General features: G+C 47.6%; 1 protein-coding gene across 2 annotated transcripts; it reads right to left on the reverse strand.

The window, feature by feature from the left end:
• On the reverse strand, positions 1-26,653 carry alg9 (ALG9 alpha-1,2-mannosyltransferase). Of its 2 annotated transcripts, none has more exons than XM_066710498.1 (15): positions 26,439-26,653; positions 24,937-25,126; positions 24,443-24,577; positions 23,579-23,649; positions 23,375-23,463; positions 22,811-22,946; positions 21,703-21,790; positions 21,491-21,596; positions 16,871-16,993; positions 14,203-14,357; positions 13,891-14,020; positions 13,428-13,575; positions 12,986-13,115; positions 5,401-5,531; positions 1-490 (listed from the first exon to the last, which is right to left on the reverse strand). In XM_066710498.1, the coding sequence occupies exons 1-15, from the start codon at positions 26,582-26,584 to the stop codon at positions 367-369; spliced, it is 1,902 nt and encodes a 633-aa protein (XP_066566595.1). In that variant the 5' UTR covers positions 26,585-26,653; the 3' UTR covers positions 1-366. The 2 variants fall into 2 exon arrangements, with proteins under 2 accessions (XP_066566595.1, XP_066566596.1); XM_066710499.1 differs by having other exon boundaries at positions 24,937-25,072; positions 26,439-26,652.
• Positions 26,654-27,136: the final 483 nt, after the last annotated feature.

Genomic DNA, 27,136 nt, shown 5'->3' on the forward strand with positions numbered 1-27,136 from the left:
TCACGTACAATGTTAGTGTTTATGAAATCTCAGACAGAGGGCTCTTACAGTCCAGCTGTTTCTTCGTCTCACAAAACACATCCCCGTTGACCCAAACATGGCTAGCACAGGGGGGCAGGGACTGACGGAGGATTTCAGTCAAAAAAAAGAAAAGCACAACAACAACAACAACAACAACAGCTACAACAACAAAAAAAGTCCAGTTCTCAAGCATCGCATGAGTTCAATGAAGAAGCGGAAGGAAAAAGCTGCAGACTGGTGGCCCACAGTGAAGGAATGGTGAGCCAGATGGAGAGAGAGAGAGAGAGAGAGAGAGAGAGAGAGAGAAAAGGAGGCTGCAGTGAGGGACATTGGGAGCTCCGGGGTTCATGGCTGTGTCCGTTTCCGGGCCGGTTTGGGCTTCTTGGGCTTGAGGATGACGTATTTGGCGTAGGTAGTGTGCTGCTCAGACAGGTACGGCACAAAGAAGGCGCGGAACGGCTGTGAAGACCTGAGAGCGAGAGAGAGAGACAAACAGAGACAGGGAGACAGACACACAGAGAGAGGAGAGACAGAGGCTTCCGTTAGTGTTATTACAATCACATTTCAGTTAGGGACTGTGACAGCCGTCCACACGCAGAGGAGTCCACAGCGCCGGTGTGTGAGGACTGTTGGAGAAGACCGCCAAAGAGAGCCCAGAGAAACATGACACTGGCTGCAACCAAGGGCAAAGAGTGCCCCCTTGTGGCTCCCGGGGGGTTCAGCAGCCAGACAGCTGACCGGCCCTGCTGAGGACAAGCAGATCCTATGGACAATTGTATAAACATAGACTAAGTCTTTGTGTTAGTATGATTATAAGTCATACTAATGACAGACACTCAGTTAAAACCATTGGTCTTTCCATAGACTGGTCTTAGTCAATCATATCATGCATTCTGGGAATTGTAAGACACTTAAAATATATGGTGGAAATAATTTGGGGAACATTTTCGGAAACTTACAGACAGACAGAAACCCTCGAATAAGTCTCATGTCAGTCCTTCCTGCTGAACAGATGCAGGTCAGAGTGCCCTTACATACTCCTCACAAGACAAAGGAAGTAAAATGATGTAAAATTAAGTAAAATGATAGTATATAGTAAAAGTTAAGCTTTTTGCAGTGAAATAAAACGAGCCCCCCCCACCTCACCAACTCCCCCATCATCCTGCCCTGAATGTCAAAAGTGCTCTCAACGCCCCCAAGTCGAAAATGCTTCTTCTGTTCTACACCCTTATCCCCATGTACTCCCCGCCCCCCAACCCTGTAGGATGTGGCCAATTCTCTCTCTCTCTCGCTCGCTCGCTCTCTCCAGTCTCCACCACAATTCGTGCTCCCCCCTTCCCTTTTTAATTAATCCGCTTCATGCATTTTTATCCTGTTTATTCTTGTATCTTTGTGCTGTGTGTGTGTCTCGTCTGGAATGCCAAAAGGGGCCAAAGCGAGGACCAGCAAATGTTTTTAGTTGTACTCCCCCAAAACCCAGTTACCACACCTCCCAACAGGACCATTAGCTTTCTAGCACCACATCCAGGTCATCGACGTCTTTGTACTGTTTTTATATTCCTGGCCAATTCGCCCTGCTCCCTGGTTTGAGGTGACATTGGGGGGACTATGACAGGCCGGTGCCAAATTGTTTTATTATGATATCAAGATCGGGAATTTGCAGATGCTTTTGGACCAAGGCAACTCCCTTTTCACAAGGAGCTGTGCAAGTCTACACAGCACCGACATCCTGTATTGTAGCAAAATGGTGTTTAGGAGGCAACAGTAAAAACTGTCAAGAGGAGTACAACAAAAAGCAGTGAAGGCTACAGCAATCTGGCAAAGGAAGTTGCAGAACTCCGGTGTGCTTAAATAGCAAGGATGTAGGACTAGAAATGTTCAAGGGAAGAAAAGGATGCTGGGATTGTGATCTCTGTAGTGCGGCCGTGTGAAATAACCCTGTGCAGGTGAGAATGCTGGACAGTGCAATGTCAACTGTACGCCTCTAGGAGAGACAGGGGTTGATCAACGCACATCTGAGAGGGGGTTGCTGGAGATGGGGGCAGGCTTGGTTGAGTGGCATAATCAGTGCTTGGGCTCAGGGCACTAATCTAATTCAATTACTGGCACCATTTATCAGCATGGGTAGCTGTGGGGGGAGGGGGGCAGTGGGGAGCTGAGCTGGCACTCACTGACGTCAAACAGGGAGACGCCAGCATTCCCACAAGGCAGTGCTGCGGGAGGCGTGAAAACGGTCCTCTGAGATATGAGAAGGAAGGGGGGGGGTTTCACTGTACAATCTCTTTTTCAAAGCACTGCAATCTTTCAATTTGAGATGCAGATTGCAACCAGAAGCGTGTTTTGTGTGTGTGTGTGTGTGTGTGTGTGTGTGTGTGTTGCTCTGTGGTCACAGAGCTGTGAAATTATCTGGGGTAACATTTCAAGGGCATTGGCTTTCGTCCGCCATCGAGATTGTAATGCCTTCTGACATCTATTATTTTTTTCACTGGTTTTACCCCCAAAAAATAGTGTCGTCTTTGCTTATGCTTCCGTTTCTTTTCTAAATCAATTTGAACCTACTCCTTAAAAGCAAACCACTTTGCCCCTTCCCTATCCTCAAAAACAAACACACACCTATCTATAGCATGTGCACCACACACACAGACACGCACACAGACACGCACATACACAGACACGCACATACACAGACACGCACACACAGACACACACAGACACGCACACACACAGACACATACAGACACGCACACACACAGACACGCACACACACAGACACGCACACACACAGACACACACACACACAGACACACACACACACACACACAGACACGCACACACACAGACACGCACACAGACAGACACGCACACACACAGACACGCACACACACAGACACGCACACACACAGACACACACAGACACATACAGACACACACACACAGACAGACACACACACACAGACAGACACGCACACACACAGACACGCACACACACAGACACGCACACACACACAGACACACACACACACAGACACGCACACACACAGACACACACACAGACACACACACACACAGACACGCACACACACAGACACGCACACAGACAGACACACACAGACACGCACACAGACACATACAGACACACACACACAGACAGACACGCACACACACAGACACGCACACACACAGACACACACACAGACAGACACGCACACACACAGACACACACACACAGACAGACACGCACACAGACAGACACGCACACAGACAGACACACACAGACACGCACACAGACACATACAGACACACACACACAGACAGACACGCACACACACAGACACGCACACACACAGACACGCACACACACAGACACACACACACACAGACACACACACACAGACACGCACACACACAGACACACACACAGACAGACACGCACACACACAGACAGACAGACACAGACACTCTGTGCATCAATAACAACTGCAGTTGTCAAGGTGCTCTGTAGGCATGGAAACGATCGCCATGGTTACCCGCACCCCCCTCCCCACTACTTCCCAAAGCATGCGGCAGACCTAACCTCCCTCCCCAACACCGCCCCCCCCCACCTCCTTTGCTCAAATTTCTAGTGAGGAGGGGGGGTGAGGGGATAGAGTGTCATTGACGAGAAGAGGAAGACTTTTTAAATTCTTTGCCTTTCGTTTCCAATTAACACCAGTCGGGCGTCTGCACAGTACGAAACCCGGCTCATTTAGATCGCGGTATGTGGTCCCGCGCATCCGCAGTAATGAAGCAGCTCGCCCTCGTCTCTTACAAGGTATTTTCTCTCTCAAATACATTCGGATTCAGCAATTATTCTCCCCCCAGGTTTGTAGCCCACTGGGAAGCCCTAATGGATACGCAGCCCACCTCATTGCTGTACACCCAAAGTGACCTGCAAATACACACACACACACACACACACAAAGGGTTTCCCCAAAGGCTGGAGGTTAACCCGCAGCAGAGTCTCACAAGCACTTCTGCTCAGTTCTCCAGAGTCTGTGGGAAGAAGGAGTTGATTCAGAGTCGGACTCTGGACCCCTGTTCTTCAAACCTGGACTTTGAGAACCAGTGAGCTGTTGGTTTTCATGCCTGAACCAAAGTAATTCACTTTACTGAACCATTTCAATGCTTGTCTAAGGTCTAGCGCATGTGAGGATCAAGAGAGACCTATAAAACACTACCCTTGTGCAATAATCTACCCCTTTACCTCTCCTAACTTAACTCTTTTCACTGTTTATGTCTGTACACGATCAAAAGCGATTAGTTAATGGAGGGCTCAGGAGGGAACCACATCCCAGAAGAGGACATTCTTGCAGCGCTTGAAGGACAGAAACGGACACCTCACCATCTGAGACAAGGTGTTTGGGTTTACCCATAACAGATGGTTATGAGAGAGAGAGAGAGAGAGAGAGAGAGAGAGAGAAAGCAATGTGTGACCTTCTCTCTCCATCTTTTACTGGAAATCTCTCTCTCTCTCTCTCTCAGCAGTGGGACTGCATTGGCTCTGATGACGCACACGACTCTGGGACTGACGGCTCAGTGAGTGGTGGGCAAGTCCCTGTGGCTGCCAGCCTGACAGAGACAGATGCACTGCGGAGCTGGCGAGTGGAGGGGGTGGGGGGGGGTGTTATTTCTGCACAGGTGGGATAGAGAATGAGTCCACAAAATAAAGGCACCTTCAGACACCTTCCGTGAAGTTCCTTCTTAAAGGGCTGGAGTCGACTCAAACAAACCCAGAGCCAGACCTAGACCACACCCACCAGGGAATTCAAAATGGTTAGTCCAATCTCTGGGATAATTAAGTCGTCAACACCTCATTTACTGGCTAATCCGTTTGTAAATATTATCCGATAATAACGATGAAGGCAGATAGCGGCCATCGTACCCACAATTCTGTGTCACACAGGTTAAGTGCTGTGGTTGATGAGAAGGCTGGCTTTTCCATTAGACCTGATTCATTGGAGTAATCCAGCAGCTTGAGGCTCTGTGGGTCAGACCGTTCTGATTCTGAAGGGGCCTAATTAGGGGGATGACTCTCGACTACCATTTGTGTATTGATTGACATTCAGTACTGATGGTCACAATGGTGACTGCTGAAGGGAAAAGGAGTTGATGTCTCTGGGTTTTGATACTCTTATGGTCAATGGTGACTACATCCTTGTCACTTTAGTCATTGACAAATTCCAGTTATCGTGCGTCACACCAAACTGCAACAGCCGTGAGTTCCTCATGAGTTCAGGCATGATTACCACATTGAACTGTACCAGACTGCACTGTGAGGCACTGTACAGTACTGCACTATGCTGCAGATGAGGTTATGTTGGTTTCATGGCAATGACTTACCGTGTGGCATCCAGGAATGGTTTGTAGGCGACGATAGTCCAGTCCTCTTTGTTGGCTGCGTACCGTGGCTCCCGAGGGGCCTCTGTGGGACTGTCCAGGTCCACCACGTAGTGACATTGTTTGATATCCACCTGAAGACCAGAGAGGAGAGGCGGTCAGTGCACAGGGGGCATTGTGACCGTCTTTCACAGCTTTAGTAGCCTCAGACTGACAGGCATTCAGACCCATTTCAGCCTTAATGAGCCAGATGCACCTGTAAACAAACAGCAGGTGCTGGAAGCTTCTTGCATATAACCTAATTTTGAGGAGGGTAACACAGTCATGTGGAGCTGAAACTATGTGTGTGTACAAATACATTCATACGCACACACACACACATCTAATATTCTATATAATGTAATTTGTATTTTTTTCACATGCAGTTGTCATTGAAAGCAACAGCCTCTTAAGATAAGTGGGATAGAGATGTAATGTTCCTTATGTCATGCACAGTGACATTACATATTGTTTTTATATTATAAGCCACTCCACTATCAGATAATAATAATAATAATAATAATAATAATAATAATAATAATAATAATAATAATAATAATAGGTTATTTTCTCCTCCATGGAGAGCTGAACTTGAATTCAGTTGAAATTAGAACTTGATTTACAAAACATTATAGATCATAAATATTAAAGAGGTGTTCGAACTCAACAATAAGAAAGCGAGCGTCTGATTGATCGTCTCCGAGGCCAGCGAGCAGGAGAGTGCTCCAATTGGTCAACTGATTCGAATGACGACCTGCTTGGATAGCACATCGTAATCATTATTGCATTGCTACCCATGGTTTTTGTATTCTTTAATTTCAGAAGCTTTCATTTCTGTAAGAGCGTTTACATCATCTGCCGGTTTGACTCTGTGGACCACGATTTTCAACCAGTTTTAAATTGACAGTTTATTCTTAAAAACAACAACCTAGATTTTATCCATTTGTTTCTCAGCTGTGGTCTTGTTTAGAGGGGCGAAATTGCGTTTGCTTTCGTCAATCGTTGAGCGGTCTGGCACTGATTAGGACTTGGAGAGCCGAAGCCATATGCATTCAGAACGTGTTTATTAAACTATATGTTCAGTTGGACAGATTGTTTTAAATGACTAAAGGTTTTAAGCTGTAAAGTAAGCCGCAATTAAAAGTCCACCCCCACCGAGTGAAACCAGCCTGGAGGTGGGGGGGTGCAATGACGAAACGGGCCCAGACCTCTGGACTTGAGACGCAGAGGAATCATCTTTTGTCATCTGCAAAGCCGAGGTGTCAGCAGATAGGAGGGCGGTGCTGGCATTCCTTATGGGCTCGTCAACGCAGCCGATTCATTCACCTTCTCCACACGCTGCTGCTGCGGCTTTCCAACGGTCTGCTCCCTAACAGGTTTACAAACCCACGAGAAGCGCTGTCTATTTTAGGCCCTTTTTAACAAGGTGACTCGGTACTAATCAGCTCCTTGCACTCTTTTCTCTCTCTCTCTCTCTCTCGCATAGAAATGTTGCGCTACAACCTCCCTCCTCCTGTCACTCATCGCCCAAGTCAATTTCTCAGTTCATTCCAAACGTTCCTGTCTCTCATGAAGTACTTGACTTCTGTTTGTTGCCTTTTTTTGTCTTCTTTAAATCAACGAATAATTAAATTCCATGCAATCTATTTGCCACAGGAAGCCACATTCCAACAAAGGTCCTGTCATTAAGCCTTTAATTACTTTCATTGTTAAATATTTATGCTCTTTCATTTTCATGTTGATTTAAGAGGATGGAAGTACGGGGTGGGGGGCAGCAGCAGACACAGTCACAGTGACAGTGACCGGGAAGGCCACAAACTGTCAGTCTGGGCAATGGTGTACCCGCTCTGCGGAGGAATGGCTGGGAAGACAGATCCCGCTTGCAGCCCTATGAATCTTTCATGAGTAGCAATAAAAATAACACAAATATTGATTTTAAAAGGAAGATTAATAAAGGGGAAAAAGAAGAAGAAGCTGTGCACACATCCTGCACGTCAGATTCCAAAGGGACGATGTCTTTATTGTTAAGATGCGCCCGACTCTACCAGCAGCGCAGCTTGTTCAAACACCGAGACAATTACCACGGGGTACAGAGTGCGGAAAGGAAAGAAGAAGAAGAAAAAAGCCCTGTTCTCCCTCAAAAATCCAGCTTGTATCTTTTTATAGACCCCTCCAGTGTCAATCCGTGACTCACGCTCGGCAATGACAGTCTGTCAGGCATGACGTTTCCTTCCAAACCTGCTCCCCTACAAGCAACCAGAGCTCTGTGCACAATGGTGGGTTGCTTCGCTTTCAAAAGCAACTTCACACGGTCCCCTAGATTGGCATCCCGAAGGCTTGCTGCATTCAGTGCCAAAGTTATTAACTCTTGCCTACATCCCTGATCCTTTTAAAAGGGATGCTTCAATGTTCTCACACTGCATTGCTGCATAGATGCTCCACTTGGACCTTTTTACTCATTTTAATCTTGTGTGCCACTTGGTTAAGATATATATATATTTTTTTAAAAGGGAACTGTTAATATGTCACAAGATCCAATACCACCAGAACTTACCTGCCCTGACAGGTATAAAAACTGATAATTTTGTAAGCTTTTATATTATAGGTCTGCTTTTTGATCACAGTTTTTTAGCCAGCCGTGACTCTACCTTGTTTGAATTTATTGGTGATTTGTCTGTATTTAATAACAGCTCCATTTGTGTAGACAATCAATTCAGTGTCTCGAACGATGTGGCAATGGAGATTCCGTTCTTCACCTTTCGTTCCTCCTAATGGGGAATCATTAACTCTCCTTCCACACGGCTCTGCTCCGAATAACAGTGCTGCCCACCGAGACTAGGCAGACAGTCACACACTTTAGAGTGGTGTCTGTTTGGGAGAATGTGTGTGTGTGTGTGTGTGTGTGAGTATGTGTGCGTGTGAGTATGTGTGCGTTATTAATGAGCTACTGAATCATCTCCCTCTCTCTCCAGGCTTCACAATTCCCAAGACAGGAGTAGAGAAAGTAGCAGACAGTGGTATAGCTTAACCACGAGGCAGTACTCCTTAATCAAAAAGCACTTTTAAAAAAGGGACGCTTGACACATTTACCACAGTGAGGGTAGAAGTCCGTACGATACTTCAGTTCACCCCATTTTGGACTCCCTTTCAAATAAAGTAAGGGATTATTGAAATTAATATATTTTCTGGCATTTCTTTTCTGAGCTTACACAGAGTTTTGCACATCTGCACAACTGTGATAAAGATAAACTCCTCCCCCTCCCCCACCGAGGGCGAGCATTCGAGAGACCAGTTTCTGAAAGTGTGAAATCCTCAGAGACGGAGATATGAAAGGAGCCATGTTGAAGGGGAGTCGGAGGGAAGGCTGCGAGCCGTGACTGCCATCCTCCTCCAGGGATCCTCTCTCAGCTGTGCGGCTCCTGATCCCGGGAGCTTCGTACGCAAAGCCCCCCCTCACCGGGGCGCCGGGGATACGGGCTCAGCAAAAAGGTCATGGCGCGCTCTTTAACTGCAGCTGCGTACCGTCACATACGGGGACATGTAAGCCCAGTGTAATCCTCACAATCGTCCACTGAAGCCGCTGCGGTAAACCTGAGAAACATACCGCCACGCATCACCCCGTTGGCTCAGCTGATGCAGAAGTCTGTAGTCTGCCTGTCCTTTCTCCTCTCTTTCCTCATTTTTGGCAAGGGCTGTGAAACATTTTCCAGGCGTGCAGAGCAGTGTGTTTGGGAGGATGCCGTCTCCAGAGGCAACACTCACAAAGGAGAAACTTTCTTCTACAAAGAGAAGCTCTTACAGCTGGCATTTCGTCAGCATCTCCAAGAGACATCTGACGGTCAGCCGGTGGCCAGGGACACGCACCCCCCCCGCCCCCCAACACACTAATTCAAGCAAACACCTTAAAAAGGGATCGCCCTCGAGCTGCACACATTTAAAATCTCCCCAGGACAGGAGGTAAACAAAAATAGAAAAAAAAGTTAACACCGCAGACTATTATCCGCAGCCCCGCTATTTTCTCTTTAAAGCCACGCACATTTGCAAAGCTGTCATTGTTGTATTATTATAAAACAGCAGTGCTTGTTGCCTTCTAGGAATTCACCGTGCCTGGGCGTTTCGAAAGGCACACAAAGCACACATCACCCGCCAAGTCCACGCCGCGATGAAAGAGGTAATGGCAGACGCGGTGGAAAAATACACAGCGGAAAGCCGAACACCGCGAACATGAAAACCCTTATTATCACCACTCGTCCCGTTCCTGCCGGCATCACTCAGCTACAGCCAGGGACTCTTGGCTCTTGTTCTTTTTTCATCACAATCAGCCATGTGAAGTTTCGGCAGGGCCTCAACAATCAGCCCATTAAGCAGATGCATAGCTGTCTGCTAACACCGACTGACTCAGCGGCTACACGTCCAGGGGGAAGCGGCGCGGCAGCCCCTAACGGAGACCAAAAGGACACCGAATAGCAGTCCGGCTTAGCAATGTTATCAGTCCAAAATGCCTAAAATTAGTTGAAAGAGAAAACGAATCTCCCACTTATCTTATTTATTTTTATTTCTGTTCATATCTCAGCTCTCTGTTCCTACTTCTACCCTGTTGGTTTCTTTTTGTGTGGAAATCCGAGAACATTAAAGCTGCTTCCCAGAGTTCTATAGTGGAGCTCGACGTGTTCGCATTGTAACTAAACAACTGTCATGTGCATTGCTTATCTCGGTTGCTTTTTTTCTGTGTTTCTTTTCTTTTCCCTTTCCTCCCTCAACATTCTCCCCTGATCTCGGGATTTACAGTTTCCCCTCCAGAAACGCTCAGGGGTTTCATGAGTTATCGCTCCTCACCTCCCAGGAAGGGGACACGGGAGCCGGCGCAGTGCCTTGAGAGGGAAATGCTGTGCAGAGATAACCCCGCCGCCTCACAATGCCCAGTTTCCATGGCGATGCCCGCTTCCGAGGGACCCTGCGAGCGACTTGGCAGAGGAGGGGGCTCGGTGGCTGAAACTGGTTCCTTAACAACACACCGTTATCACTGAGGAGCTGCTGCAGACATTCGGTCCTCATTGGCCGCCCTAGGGGAACCAGTCCACACACTGAAGTTATCTACTCCCGAGTTACCACTTTATATTTGACCTTATTCTGGCTGCATGCATAGAAAATAATGAAGGTTTAAAGCTAGCCACCGATGAGGCTATGGATCACCTGCAAATACTGTGATCTGTTGGACAACACTGCCCCGCCAGCACTGATGGCCTTCGATGGAGAGGATCTGTCCATGCGCCAACACTATAACATCTTGAACAAAGCTGGGCATGTGACGCAGTGGCACAAGGAGGACAGCATCGTGAACATCTCACTGCCTGCTCCGAGTCCTGACCTCAAAGAACCTGAACACGGCACGAACTGGAACGGGGAATCGAGACGGGACTGCAACGAGCGACGTCTCTTACAACGGCCCCAGAAACTGCATGGAGGGAGGAACGGCACGCCAATTCTGCTGGCCATCTATCAAAACAACCTATTCAGTGCATTGGCAAACAGCTGTCTTTTCCGTGCATGTGGTTTATACCAATACATGCGGTAATACAGTACACTGTTGTATTCAGTGAAAAGACTCCGCAAGAACATTAAATTCCAAGAGGCAGAACCTATGGAATGTGAATAGAACGTTACTGTGCAGCAACCAGAGAACACTACATTGGCACCATTTCAACGACAGGGTCAGGGTGGGGTATTTTTCCAGCATTTTCCTCAACTCCTGTTTTTCGAAACCAATCTACAACTTTCCCATGATGATCTGGGAGCAGTCCTAACAGGACACCGACGGGAAAATGCACAGAGCAGGAAGCAGAATAGCGATAGCAGAGCAGCACAGATTTCCAAGTGGGCGTGCTCCTGTAATTGGCTGTCACTGGCTATCAGCAGCAGGAGTGGTGAGGCCGGTGGCCTGAATCATGACGCCAGTCGACGTCAGCAGAGAGCGATTATCTGCCGTGCGGTCCCAATGCCCAGGGAGGAAATGCATTGTGCTAATCTTCATAACAGTAGTACTAATAATGATAATAATAATAAGAGGTTTCATGAATGCTAAACACTAAGAACAGCAAAAATAAACACAGCCACGGAAGGAGAGCAATGACTCACTGGATACTGGCGACAGAGGGGGGGGTGTAGAGGTTCTGGGTGAACAACATCAGCATTTGATGTCTATTCTTATTTTATTTTTATTTGTGCATGAAAGAAGCTACAGGGGAGAAAGAAGAAAAAGCGGTTTTGGTGACAAATCTGCGTGATTCACACTTGGCATGCTGTGCCGCAACGATGCGAGGGAAAGATAGGTGCCGACTGATAGGTGTTCCACAGCAGTTCCAGGGGGGACCGGCTTAGGCGTCACAGTTTCTTTTCCAGCTGTAGCCCCCCCCTGACTTCAGAAGAGCTCACCCTGGGGAGAACAGATCCCCACCACCCCCTCAATGCCTATCTTTTCCTTCTGAAGCCTTTCCGTTTTGGCCGTCCAAAGGGCTATTTGAAGTGGCCATTTGGAAACCGTGCACGCAGCTTGATTCTGATCAAGGCTGTTAAAAACGTACTTAAATAAGGCCTTTCATCCTATCTAGGATCCCCGGGTGCCTCCCCACACAGCCCCCACCGAGCCAACAATCACAAGCTGAAGCTCAGGGGGCAGCACATGAACTTCAGCCTGGATTCGGGCACTGGACGAGTCAGAATCAAACACAACGGATCAAGGAATGGCATAGATGTCTCGTCAGAAGAGCCGTGCAAGAAATTCTGCGATCCGACCGGCTACGGGCTAATACACGTTTGGTACCGGCCAGGTGATTTCCAAGCACGATCACTTTCCCGGCCTATTCGAGGAATCAAAGGAATACTGGGAGTATTTCATCTCTCATCATCCCGGCTATCTGCTAGATACGTTAGGCATACAAAAAATAAAGACAACATTCAAAAGAAGAAAAAAAAGAAAAGTGAAGAAAGAGCTAATGAGATGTAGAGCTTGACAAAATGAAATGACGCAAACGGAGTTATTCAGATGCAAAACAGAGCCAGTGCATGGGAGATATCATTTAGCTCCCCAGATCCATGCGGAGAGACGGCAGCCCGCTGAGAGAGGCTTTAATCTATTCAGTGAGAAATGTGGGGGGGGCTGGGGCGTGCCGAGCTGAGATTAACCCTGAGAGCAGTGCTGTGCTGTATAGTGCTGTGCTATACTGTGCTGCCAACCTAGCCAATAGCAAAATCACCTCACGGAAAGAATAAAAATGGGAACTACTAATTGCAACTCACGTCAGCCCATACAGAAATATCCACCGTCTGCTGTAACACTACCATGGCAGATGAAATATTTAAAGCAGTTCTTTCGGGGTCAATGGATCCTTAATAACCTTAGATTAACCTTAGTCAGGGCAGCTTCATTAAGAGGACTAAATGAGTATTCACACCCCTGATCCTGGGCTGCAGTGTTTATCTGCTCTGTGTCCGAGGTCTTCCGGGCGGCGAGATTGTCGTCAGTGCCGGCAAGGGTGGCAGGGGTACTTACGTATCGAGAGGGCTCCTCCAGGTTCTGGTCATTCATGTGCGGGGGCTCGATCCGCGTGGCCTGGGGACCCTTGTCGTAGGGTTGGGGCAGCTGGCCACGGAACTCCGACTGGATGAACTGCATCTGCCAGCTGGGAGGTAGACACAGACAGTGGGCATGACTGAGGCATGTTTATGTACAAATGTTGATGTAGGCATCTCTGTACTTGGTTTATTTTTCCAGAAGTGTCATCTTCATTCCTGCACATTTAGTTTGTTGTTGTTGTTGTTGTGATAATCTACAACAGGAAGTGGCAGGCTTGCACAAACAGCACATGGTTGGAAGATGTCACCATACCATGTCAGGGCAACATGTCAGCATAAAGAGGTGAAAATAATCACTGAGCAATGACAAGTTCTAATTAAGATTAAAAAAGGAAGATGATCGAGGCAGGGGAACTGACTTGTCAGGCAGGAGGAAGCTGCTGGGGAAACGGTGCCACTCCTTGCCCACACACACATTGACGGGCCGCCCCTCCGGCACGGTGTGGATGGTGGGGTCCTTGGCAATGCGGTGGAACTCTGGGTACAAATCCAGAGGAGCGTGGTAACCTGCACAGACAGGAGGAGGGCAGTTATTTCTGACTTATTCCGCTCTCACGGGACCTTGCACTGAACACTTGGCAACTATTTATGCCGTCGGGGCTTTTGTTTGTTGGCATTGCACGCATGCATGAAGTAAGACGTCATTTATCCCTCCGACCCCCGCCAGCAGTGCATTCTCTCTGGCCACATTGCGAACAACAATCTTTCAGGAAAAAATAAATCTTCCCAGGACATTGTTCGTCTCCATCGCCCATGACTGGAAAAAATGACACTCTCGACTCTGTTAATGTTTAACCGGACCCGCGGGGTGCGTGCACTGACCTCTGAAGAGAGCAATGGAGCGAGACAGGGACAGCACAGCAAACACCAGCACCGAGCCCAGGGCCAGCCAGTGAGAGGAGATGGTGTAGTGCTCCAGGCGGTACCTCTGGAACAGGAAGTGGTAGCACTTCTGAAAGGGTAGACATAGAGAAAGAGCACCGACTGAGGCATGAGGGCTAAGAAACAGAAAAGCTGTTAACCCTTTCTCTCCAGTACAATTCTCCTCTAATCCTACTGAAGACTCTCTTACTATTCCCCAACTTCACCCACTCTCCAACTACCCAACATCCCCACTGTCCCTCTCCCACCGACCTGTAGTGAAGACAGGGCCACAGCTCCGCACAGGCAGATGAGGGGGTAGATGGGAAACAGGAAGCGCTCCTCCTTGTGGGGCCGAGTGAAGAACACCAGCATCCAGATGTACATGGGCGACAGGGTGAGCCAGTATGGGCGGCCGAGGTTCTGCACTACAAGCACATGCACAGAGCCGGCCGTCAGAACAACCACAGCGGACCCAGAACACTCGTTCACTGTTGGTGTATGGGTACAAAGGCATCGGCAAAGGGGCCGAAGACACTGTGGCTCAAACTTGAGGTGAATACAAGTGACGAATCACCTCTAAAACACCTCTAAAATCACTATGGGTGGTGGAGCTTTGCTTTGTGCCGCCTCGGATCGGAATCCCATTTAAAGTCATCAGGCTCTGCGGCTCAGCCCTGCCTCCCTAATCTCATTTGCAAACATGCCTCTGTGAATCTGCGTAGATAGGACAGGCTCTGCCGGAGAAAGCCGCATTGACGTGCCTACTGTGCAGTCAAGCCGGGACGCACTGTGTTAGGATGCTCCACACGGGGTGAGCGCAAACTGGATCGCAGCGTATAAATACAGCAGGTCTCACATTAAAGGGTTTAGGACAGCACTGATGGAGCTTAATATCAAAACCTGCAGCCTGCATCCTCGGCCTGCCTGGCCCACAGGGGGTGTGTTCGGATCCCTGTTGTAAATCGCATTAGGAACGCTGGGACGGCCGAGTGTTTAAAGCCGATCTTCAGAATGGTCTTGTTTCAGCCGATTGACTGAACAGGAGGTCCCAGTTTTATTGTCTTGGCTGTGAGCTGTCTGGTACAAACAGGCTGTCTACCAGGAAAATGCATCGTGTTGTACAGAGATTTATTCTGTTTAACTATACCGTGCTTTACAGTCCCGTCCCGAGTAGTATTTTATTGCATTGTACTGTGTTGTTGCACAGCTATCAATGTGTTATCATATTGCATTGTACTGCATTCATCTGCATTACTGTGAATCCTTCAATTTTCTATAATATTTTACTGTTGGGTCATATTGTATTGTGTTATGTTGTCAGTGTACACACTCTCTCTCTTGCTCCTTTGTCTCGTTTTTTTTAAACAATCAAATTACTTAAAACGCTGAGTACACAAAACATTTAAAATATACCAGATTTTCAGGGCTCGTTAACGGCCAGGCATTCCTCAGCCTGCTCTCCACGGCACACGGCAGCAGTGTAGTCATGGGCAGCACAGCGTTGCCTGTTTACTGCAGGAAATTAGGCCCCGCGGTCAGGCTAATGAGCAGCCACCACACTCCGGGGTCAGACAGGACAGCGCTCGGGCCTCCATCCGTCTCCATGGTGCAGACCTGACAGAGCAGGGGGCAGCGAGGCCATGTCTGACCCCGGCACTGCCTGGTCTGATCGCCAAAGCACCGGCCTCACTGCTCACCTCCTAACTGAGCCAGCTTCAGAGCACCTGAACGGACACATTCATACCAGATATGAATCTACACTCTACAGAATGCAACAGAGTGGCAGTACTTAAAACAAACCAAATTAAAACTCGGAATTTTTCAAATCAGGGGTGTGAATAATCTACAACTATATCCAACTGTGCTTCTATCTTTCTATCTTTCTCTATAGCCATCTCTCTCTCTCTCTTCCTCTCTTCGACTATCAATCTATTTAAACACTAGATGTCTGCCATGAACAGGCCCTTGGGGATCATTTTGCAGAAGCTATTGGAATAATTGGCAGGGAGAGCAAACAACGCGCAACATACACGTCTGCTGGTCGTTGTACGGGATGAGGAGAGGGGAAGTGCCGGGGGGCGGACAGAAGAGCATCATCAGCACTCCCCCCCACCCCCCAGGCTCCACTAAATCCAATACCTGAGATCTGACACTGGAAAAGAGGGACTGTGTTCGGGTAACAGATGGAGTTACACAGCTGCAAGATATGATGAATCGGCCCACTGGGATGTGTTTCCTAGGTGTGGGGGAGGGGGTGGGCGTTCGAGTGACACTCAGGTGAAAAGACCCTCAAGAGCAGCTGCACAAACCTGCCTTGTTCAATCAGCAGTTTGGGAGAAGCAAGAGAAGACGGAAAAACGATTCACCTCACGAGAGATGGGAGAGGAATTCTACTCGCACACCCGCCATTTTCAGCTTCCATTGCGGCCCTCATTATCAAGTGTGAAAGTTTGCCATTTGCACTTAATCAGAAGCTGAAAATCTCCCCGCCACCCATGTTTTTTATAACTCCATATATCATGGGAGTGAACTGAATGCAACAGTTTGTGAATTCAGCCCATGGCTAACAGCTCCCTGCATCTTAATTTATTCAAAGGCATTCAAGAAGCGTCCAAGCAGCCCGTCTATTACGTCTGTGAGGGGAATTTAATTAAGCTGGAACCACTAACAGCAGGAACCTGAAGGTGTCCATGGATGTCACAGGAAGCGGTAGTGTACCGTGAACCCAGACGACTTTTCACCCACTCAGCCATGGCAAAGCTCGGATAATTATGTTCCCCCCCTTGGGCACTCCCACCAAAAGCAGACGATGGCGTAGATGGGCCTCGAGATCCTGGCACTCTCCAGGATGGTGAACTCCTGCTGATAAACTGCATCCAAATGGGAAAATAATCACCCGGTGCGCTGCGGTGCGGTACTGCGGGGTAGAGGCACTTACCATTGAAGCGCTGCAGCAGAGCCTCCATCAGCGCGGTGAGGGGCAGCGACAGCAGGGCCAGCACAAACACCAGGTTGAAGTTGAGGAATCCATTTACAAAGTAGTAATGCCAGGGCTCGGTGCCTGCAGACACACAACACACACACAGACACGGACACACACAAAAAAGATGCACCGAGGTTTATATCCAAGCTGCTTTCGGAACAAGCTACCTAACCGTGAACCGTGCAAGATGATTCGCCAGGGCCCTTCAGGGAAACGGGCCAATGAGGTTCCGGCATTAACGAGCCACCAAGCAACCGAGCAAGTGAGCAGGAACTGCCTCCTCTCATCTGTAACCTCAGTTCCCGACATCTGTTATGGTGTCGGCATAATTAGTTTCCGCAGTTCTAATGTTGAAAGTTCTAGGAATGCCGGTGCAGCCACAACTCTATTAATCTAGTCTTCCAGACAGACATTGATCTCCACAGAAATAAAACTCTGCTTGTGTTCTATAGCAAGAACTGTTCTGTGTTGGGGGAGGTCACCTTGAACGATTGGTACGATGGCCTGAACCGTGTATGAGAACAACTGTGGATCTCCTCCTCGTCTCTCCCAGCTCTCACACCACGAACTGCACCACAGCCACAAACACACAATCACCGATCCAATCTGAAAATGTGTTTGTGTGTCAGGTTCCGGGCACTGTTGTTATTTTGTTATTTACCGTTCAGCTAAGTCTTTTGGAGTGTTTTTGTGTTGCTGTTTTTTATTTATTCCGTTTACACAATACAAAATAGGGCACTGCTGACAATCCACAAACACACAAAGTCTTCTCTCGGCGGAACACAGCCTGGTTCTGGACCGTCAGCCGTGCGCCATTCTGTAGAACATAAAAATCTCTCTCTCCGGGTCGGGTTTTTGTCCCTGACTGCAGGTTCAGTGAACGGCGCTCATTGGTGTAATTGCTATTCAGATACCGAGCGTGTCCTTGCGACATGTTTAATCAGCTCCTCTCCCTCCCCCGCCCGGCCTACGGAGGGACCGGGCTGCGCTGCAGAGCACAGAGGGGGTTTGGAGCCCCCGGCGCTGCTGGATTATCAGACAGAAACACTGACGGCCTGGCTATTGTGTGCAGGTACAAGCCGCACCTCTGCCGGCACTGGGAACGATCGCAGATTTCTCTGTGGGGGCTCCAATTAAACACATAAAAGGACAGACCTGGCACCCAGTGTGCGGCGCGGACAGTGCGGTGCGGAGGGCACAGAGTCTGTGAGGAGGAGTCACGGCCACACCTCCCGCTTTCATATCGTCCAGAAAAATCTTCATTGGTTTGAAGAAATTCGTTTCATACCCCCCCACCCTGCGTAGATAACGAAGCAATCCGCCACCGTTCTTAGGCTCCTTCGATCCCCTGCTCTTTTGCACATTAATAACATGCAAATGCTTGTTTACTCTGGGGTTTCCTAACATCATATTAAGGGTCTGTTAGCTCATGTCTACAGCTGGATTCTCACCCTGAGTTCTTATGTCTTATGCGGCATGTTATAGATTTGATTGATTACTGTACCCATGACATTGTGCATTGCATCGCACCTATCCTGTTGTAATATCTAACTTGGTCAACCAGTTATTATTCCATCTGTGATGACAGATACTGAGGCCCAAACAAACATAAATAATGCATTGAACATAATTAAATGCTACTAAAAGAGCAGAAAATCAGACTGACAGGCAGCCTGTGTTGTGCAGTGTGTGTGTGTGCGTGAGCATGTGTGTGTGCCTTTGTGTGTGTGTGTGTGTGTGTGTGTGTGTGTGTGTGTGTGTGTGTGTGTCGGGGCTGTATGTCTGTGTGATGACATACTGCAACAGCCATGGTATCAGGTTTCCCTCCTTGTTTTCCGTTGCTCCCACTTTTTCCTGGGATATTTCCAAACCTTAAACCTCAGGGATGCAGACATCAAAGGCTGCTACATCCCCCCGCCCCCCCAATTTGCAATGTATCCCGGCTCTAGATCGGATTGTGCAGCCCTCGCAAGCAGCACGCAACCGCACAAACTTTGAGTTTTTCATTTTTTCTTTACATATCAAAAGCAAGAAAAGAAAACTAAACAAACGCACAAAGAAAGAAGAAAAAAAAAAAAAAAAAAAGGAAGAAAAAAAAAAAAAAAAGAGCATCGTGCGTCATTGGACAGATGAGCGCTTTTGTGACGTACAAGAGAGAGTAGAGCGAGACCCAATATCTCCTGGCTGACGCACTCTCTCCCAGAACATGGCTCCCTCTGCCCCTGGGTCCGTGCCTCTCGCTGCGGAGCTATGGGTCTGAGGGGATGTGCGGGGGGGACGGCATGAGGGTGAACTGACCTCAACCCCCCCCCCAAACTCCTCCATCCCTCCCCAAGCAAGAGAGAGTTCTGCCATGTAGCCTATCTGATGTGACAGGACTGTAGGGACTCATTATGCGTTGTCATTCTTTATGTGTGTGTGCAGGTGTGCGTTTTATTTGGGGTTTTTGTCCCCTCCACTCTGAAACACACTTGAATCGCTGCTGAATTGAAAAATCCCAAAACGAACAGATTTCTCAGATTTCACTGATTGCACGATCTGGCTGAGTGCTTGGGGTTCACCTCCAGTCGTGCTCCATAAAGGGAAATCTAGCTAAACACTTGACCTTTCTTTCTATTGATAAAAGACGGGGATTATGACGGCAATCTTACAGCAGTGACACAATACATGAACGACTCCACACAGAAGTTGACTGCACTGGATGTTACCACAGTGCTGAGGTTAAAAGCGTGAATAAAAGCGTCAGGGAGAGACTGCAGCTCAGTGGGTTTTTCCGCTGCTACTGCTCATAAATTACATGTTTGCGTTAGCCCGGCTAAGGCAGTGTGAGGGAAACGAAGCACAAAGACCCCACATTGGTAAGAGTGGATCGCTGGCACCCTGCTTAATGACAGACCAGCACTGCCCTCCTGTGGCGGCCCTTTGTGATTGCAGTCTTCTGGGTGACCGGGGGCTTCTCAGACTCCTAAAAACAGATACTGTGATATACCACTGTACCCAAAAATCAGAAGACCCTGTGGCCTTAGACCCGGGATGCACCAGTGCGGCGTGTCACGTTGCTTCACCTCGCAACAATTTTTAATATAACGGATATCTATGGACCCAGACACACCAGTGTGTTGCGTCGCGTCACGTCTTCAGGTGTCGGGTCAAGATTTCTCCCAGAGCAATTTCTGACGCGACACTTGAGAGACGCGTGGCTCTCGACCAATGGCAGTCCAATTATAGTGGTGACATCACTCAGAATGTTGTATTTTATGGCACAGATGTATTAAGTAGTTAATAAGCACACAAACAAAACATTTACTTATCAATGTTTAAATACAGACAGTACGAATGATATTAAACTAAGGTAAATGATCTTTATTTTTAGAACAGTAAAATTACTACTTTTTTTATTTTACAAATCCAAGTAAGGCGCTTACTTGCTTTTTCAAACAGTACACAGTGAAGAGCATTTATTCAGTACAAAGAAAAAAGTGGACTGAGCAGCGCTACACCAGTATATTCAGTATTTAATTAAACAATACCTCATCTCACTGTGCTAATCTGCCATGGCACAGATCTGTGTTGAAACAGGTCTTCTATCCTTCACAAAGTGCAAATGCTGTGCGCTTGCATTATCTATGCAAGGGATTCCCTGACTTCATTAACAAAACGAAACACCAGCCACTCGCAATCAACACGATTATAAATCTTTCACAATCAATAATTTGCCTAGTACAAAGCCGCCTAGCACATATTGTTAGTAGCCTACGTTGTTAATAAAATATGTATTAATAATAAAACGAATGTACTGAAACAATTCAGTATATGGTAGTGCTATTTTCTTTTATATATTTGAATTGGGGGAAAAAATGGCTGGTAAAATTGCACATCCACCATCCATTGTGGATGTGTTAATTTAAAAAGTCAATTTCCCAACCCTGTACCTCCGCCTCCTCCTCATCTGTTGATGATTCAGTGGGGTTTTCCCAAATACTGACCTTTATTTTTACTTTTAACTGTAAAATATAGTTCTGTAATTGTATTGTTGTTTTGCGCAAAATGGAATCTCTGCCTTTTGACGCTTGGGAGACGCGTTGGTGTGGCACTGTCCGCAAGTGCGTCAAGTTTAAAGGGGCGCGACGCGCTGGTGTGTCCCGGGCTTTAGAGGACCCCCACGAGGTTGAGACCGAGTTTTGCTGAGCAATGCCACAACACACACAAACACCATCGGAACACCGTCACACACAGAACCTTGGGAGAACTCTAGAACGGGTAACAGAATGACAGGGGGATCTGCGCTCATGTGGGAACACAACCAGACGGTTCATAGGGCATGAATGAGAACAGTCCTGAAGGTCTGGACAATCTCTAGGGCATTGCCGGATGATCTTTTTAACAGACGCGCACTGCCATTCCTCACCTGTCCTCAACACTTAACGCCAAAGCAATCAATCTGTAATTAAAACATTATGGCACACACCAGTGCGGATGCAGTCCAGACTCGGCACATGCTCAATAACTGAACCTAAGGCATCAAATGGGCACCGCTTGTGTGTTTTTCTTAAACTAAGCGAGAGAAAAGCTTACCATACAGATCGGGCCCGTGGGGAGTGAAGACGTTGTACAGGACGATGTTCAGAGGGGCGACCACCAGCTTGCCATAGTAGTAACTGTCCACTGCCACTACGGGAGCCTGGGAGGACCACACAGAGAGAGGTGAGCATGCCCTGTACAGAACAGACAAACGGCTCCAAACCTTAACGCTGAGAGATTTGAGAACGGGTAGACAGTGATCTTACCAGAAACAGCACCAGTGCCACCAGGGCCCAGGTAATGAAGCTCTTCCACTTCCTCTTCATCAGCAGCAGGTCAAAGGCGATGGGCAGCCTGTGGGGAAGGAGAGACGATTGAAGGTGCTGATGGAATAGTGATCGTACAGTGTGGAAGGAGAGCTGGTTAGAGAGATGCAGGGAGAAACTACTAACTTGTGTTTTATCTCTTGTTTACAATAGAAGTGTAAAGACAGACAGCTTTCCAAGTTGCCAAGTTCACTTCAGGCAACTTGTGTAAAACAGCCAAATAAATAGCCTAAAGTTCGAATAAGGAATTGAATTGTACATTAAAGTTCTGTCTCTCTCTCCGCAGGAGGGTTCATTTCGGGCGAGGTGTCCCGAGGGAGACGAGGGGGGGGATTAAGTAATGCAGTTTCAATATCGAAAATTCTTTCATTGGGTGAAGCTTTAATACGTTTGAACATTAAAGTTGAGTAGCTGGAGGGTCACTCTTTTTTCCACAGGAGGGGTATTTCAGAGCACTGACCGGAAATAACCCAGGGAAGGGCTGCGCCACTTTAGTAATGCAGTTTCAATATGGGAAGAAAAATGGCCTAAGGCTCGAATATGTAATTAATGTACTTTAAAGTTGAAATAATACCAATACATCAATAACCACTATTTAAAATATGTTAATGAATGCACTGTTCATTGGATTTCTGTAGTTGGTGAGTTTTTTCCAGGGAGGGGGTGTTTGCAGTGTGCTGTTCACGGGAGGGGAACAACAGGGAAGTAATGCATTTTCAATATCGATAATAAATGGATAGCCTAAATGTTAAAAACGTAATTCAGTGCACTGTTCATTTGTAGAAGGAGTCACTCATTTTTCAGCGGGAGACAGGGAGGTAGATTCCTCTGTATAGGGAAGGTCTTAGTACTGTTTGGCCACCTAAATGTGTGGGGGCCAATTGATATTGTGGACCCCCCAGTTTGAAACGTTAGGTTGCTGTTGCCCCCCTTGCCCCCTGGTGCAATTAGATGGGACTCCCAATAAGAAATACCAGTTCTGCATTTGCCCCCCCACCCCTGCACTGTGAGTTTATGCAGGTCTATCTGTGCTGTCAGATAGACTCACCCCAGCAGGACGCTGAATGGCCAGCCCACGATGGCGCCGGCCGCCACCCCCAGCACGGCCACCGCCGGCCTGTCCTGGAACCAGCCGGTCATCGCCACCACAGTGCAGTACATACAGAAACTGCTGGGCAGGTAGGCTGTGGGGAGAAACACAGTACGTCAGACAGCGGGGCCTGGTGCTCATATACATAGTATCCCTCGTTATGAGCTTCTCAAAGTAACGGACAATATTAATGGACAGTGAAACTCGGCTGAGCTTGGAGCTGAGTGAGGCGCGATTGGAGGTCGTCTTCCTCCCAAACTTTAGTTTTAAAGTCCATTTCGCTCTCCGACTTGGCTAGCACAGACACCGGCAACAGGGTTTTCACGTTGTCACACCGATAAAACTAGTTTAGAATTTAGATTTTTGTATTCAAAGCTTGAGGAGTCAAAAAACAACAACCCTAAATCTTCTGTACGGACGTGTCTGTGCCTGCTCCATTTTCAGATGCTCCGTTCGGCTCTTGGGAGTTGTTAAGCACAGTTTGCACAATCTTCTGTGGGTTGGCTGCTGTGCTGCACCTACCTGCCGACGACGTGAACATCCCTGCGCTCAGCACCAGGAACGCAAGCATGAGACGGCCAACGTGGAGCCCGAACTTCTTACAAACGGCCCTGCAAAACCACACACAGACACACATGCAAATGTATTATTTGGTATCTCCTGAAAGGCTGGGGGATGTAAATGATGGGGCGAAGTTTGTGACTTGACCCTGGAAGCTTTCCCTACTTGTAGAAGTAGAGCTCACAGACGCAGCATGTGAAGGCCAGCAGGCAGCGCAGGAAGTAGAATACCAGGACCTGCCCAGAGAGAGAGAGAGAGAGAGAGAGAGAGAGAGAGAGAGAGAGAGAGAGAGAGAGAGAGAGAGAGAGAGAGAGAGGGTGTCAGATATGGTCGGCAGATCAGGACCCATTAACAATCCAGGATTTGGATTCTATCAGCCTCTGCTTTATTATTTTACATTTTCATTAAAACCCTGACTGTGGGATAAACTCTTTGTGCACCACCAGTCTACAAAACATGTCATTATATCTTTGTTATATATATTTTTTTGGATGTGTGTTTTTTTTGTGTGTGTAAATGTGGAACTTAAAAGTAAGACAAAACAAAAGAGACACAATTTCAAATGAATCCCCAGGGCAAAGAGTTATTTTAATAAGGAACACAAAGGAACTGCTGCACAGTGGAAGCCTACAGGGCCAATCTACTTAAAAGACTACCAGAGCGCAGTCATAGACTCGGACCCAAAAAAGACTTAATTTGTCTGCATTTGTTTTATTTTAGTCACAGTGTCTATCAATCAATTCAGCTGCAGTCTCTGTCAATCTCCCATGGGATCAACGCAGCCAAAACAATGACGTGAAAGAAAAAACATTTTGAGGAACATTTCAGGCCACCAAACTAAAACGGTTTATATCGACTAAAACGTCTGACTGTTGAACAATGTATTTGGTGCTCTTGTAAACCAGGCTAGGTTGCCTTGAATACCAGAGTCTCCCAAATTAATAAATTATAAGAAAAGTAGAAGGGGACACTGTGCAACACAATGCCCAGTGTGTCTGTGCTGCTCTCTGGTCGGGGGCAGCAGCTCACCTTGTTGGTCTGCAGTATTCTAGCGTGGAAGCAGGCTGGCAACGCGTGGAGCCACAGGTAGGCATAGGAGCGGATGGCGTAGGTAGGGGAGTACTCCCAGGTCTGCATGCCCTTCCCGTACAGCAGATAGTGGGTCTACAGGGAAGACATGGACACAGCTCAGCAAGCATTTTAAAACAGAATGTGACAGTAAATCGCTTGTCAACGCTTGTCTGACAGTCTCTCATTGATGGGTTGGGTATGCCGTTTACTTCTGAAAATAATACCGTCGCTACCTGAGTCTGTGTTCATTAGGGGCACGAAATCACCAGGGTTGCTGAATGCAAAGCAGGCGAGTTCAGCTGCATTTTTTATGAGGGTGGTGTCACTGTGGTATGGGCACGTCTCAGATCAGACACTCTGGCTCTCAGAGAGACAAGAGGCTGTAGAAACGGTTACAGCATCTACAGGACCACAGTCGTCCATGTCACGTGAAGGATGCGGACCGTACTCACGGGCTCCCAGTAGTTGAAGGTCTCGTCACAGTCGGAGATGTTGCTGAGCAGCGCGGCGCAGAAGCGGGCCGACACCAGACACTTGAAGGCCGTGGAGCCCTCGGGCGCCCACACCTGCCCGGCCCGGCTGGAGCCCCTGCAGCAGGAGACAGGCTGGGTGAAGGGGGACGAGTGCGGCTCGGGGGGGCAGCTACCCAGGCAGGAAGGGCAAGGGCAGGGAGGGCACAGAGACTTAGAGCATTGGCTGGGCCAACTATTAAAAACATGATTATCATCGTCTTCATTCCTTTACATGTTTTTATTTCATTTCCACTGATGCCTGCATGCGAAGTTAGGAGTGACATCTCTTGCTTTGATATCAGGGGCGTCTTGGTTTGTATGACCGTTTTGCAGTAGCTGTTGGTTCTGACCTGTAGTGACCTGCAGGCTGCTGCTTTGGGGATGGGTTGGAGTTGAAGTTAGGGTATGGTAGAGGGAGTTTGAACAATAGTACCACATAAAGGGGTTTACAAACAGCCATGCCAATATTTTGTAATCCTTAAGTGCAGAGATTAGGTCTCCTCAATACTTATACTGTTTCTCAATATTATATATTAGATTATATATTGTATTGTATTATTATACTTCACTATTTAGTTTATTTTATAAGCCAACATAGAGAAGCATCTCATTTTCTTTTCAGGTTTTAAGAGGTACAGGTTAACTTATACTCATAAAGCAAATAAAAACCAAAAAACAGTGTATTATGGACACTCCACACACCACACACGGTGCAGACAGTAACAAACTGAATCAAGTATCTAACTGTACTATCGGCCGCAGCTCAAAGGAAACCCTGCAAGTAAAGCTGGGAGAAAAGCAGTGGTACTTCGCGTGTTAAATCGGAAGACCTGGGCCATGGACGTGCGCATGCGCAGAAGTGGCTGTTTCTGTGACAGCTCATCGCTTAGTATTATGGACACGCTGCCCGCACACGCGATCGATGACAATGGCGTTGGCACCGACTGAGGGCTGTGACAGATGCTGCAGGGGATGCATCTCCTGGATTACTTTGATATAGAGGGACGCTACCAATCATTAGACACCGTAAGCAGATCTTGTCAGAAGAATGCGATTGTCTATCATTTTACCAAACATGCATGCATGCAAACATGACTGAAATAGCTCAGCAGTAGAGAATAAGTAAATAAGCGAGATCCCCCCGCCCCCCCAAAACAGCACTTTTGCGACACAGGTGTGTCAATGCAACAGCTCGAGTAGCAGCTTTCGGAGGAAATCGTGCAACAAGCGGTGGCGTGTCCAGGAGGGTGTCGGTGAATGAATGAAGAGCGACAGAAACTGAAGTCGCTGATGCTTGCTGCCAGAGATCTTAACAAATGCCCTCTCTATCGTAGACGGATCTATCTTTGTGAAACACCGGTACTGGTGATCAGCGCTGTGTTTTGAATCACAGGTCAGGTTTATGTACGTATGCAGCATCACTGCCGGACCGCCGCACTTACTCATTCTTAACCTCGGAGGTTTTATTGTCCTCCGACGCTTTGCTCTCTTCTCTGATGCGGGGGTCGCTGCCCGTGTTGGGGTTCACGTTGTTTGCATCTTGCTTGCTTCCTCGTCTGTTTCTCTGCCGGAACCCCCTGGCCGCCATCTCTACCACTGGCAAAACACGGCTTCACCAGCGCCCAGCTGCCGTAGGACATGCACGACTGTCAAGTGGCCATATTGAGTAAGGGCAACGGTAGTACAGTACAGCGAGCTGCGATGGACAAACTGCACTACAGCCTACAGGGAAGATTTCTTCCCCCTACTCTACAGAAAAAATAAATCTATTTCTAGAGAGATTATATATATTATTGTATAATATCATGGTTTGCACAACATATTTTCCTGGTGTGAACATATGCATTCAATTATTATATCAGGTAGTATTATTAATCAGTATAGATAATTCATGGCCACTAACTTGGCAACACAGAGTTTCTAAATCCTAGTCTGTAAATTAGGTTTATTTTCCATCTGAAGCTCTCAGCTCTCAGGGCAGATCTGACCTTTTAGTTAATTGGATTATCCTTGACATTCTTATTCCAGATCTTTCTCAATTAGAATAATCCAATTAAAGGAATGATTAGTTAAATCATCTGGACTCGAGCATTCCTCAGCTACACACCTGTACACACACGCATTACTGTCATTCACAGAA

This window comes from Amia ocellicauda, chromosome 1 (assembly GCF_036373705.1).
Source record: "Amia ocellicauda isolate fAmiCal2 chromosome 1, fAmiCal2.hap1, whole genome shotgun sequence".
Classification (NCBI taxonomy): Eukaryota; Metazoa; Chordata; class Actinopteri; order Amiiformes; family Amiidae; genus Amia; species Amia ocellicauda.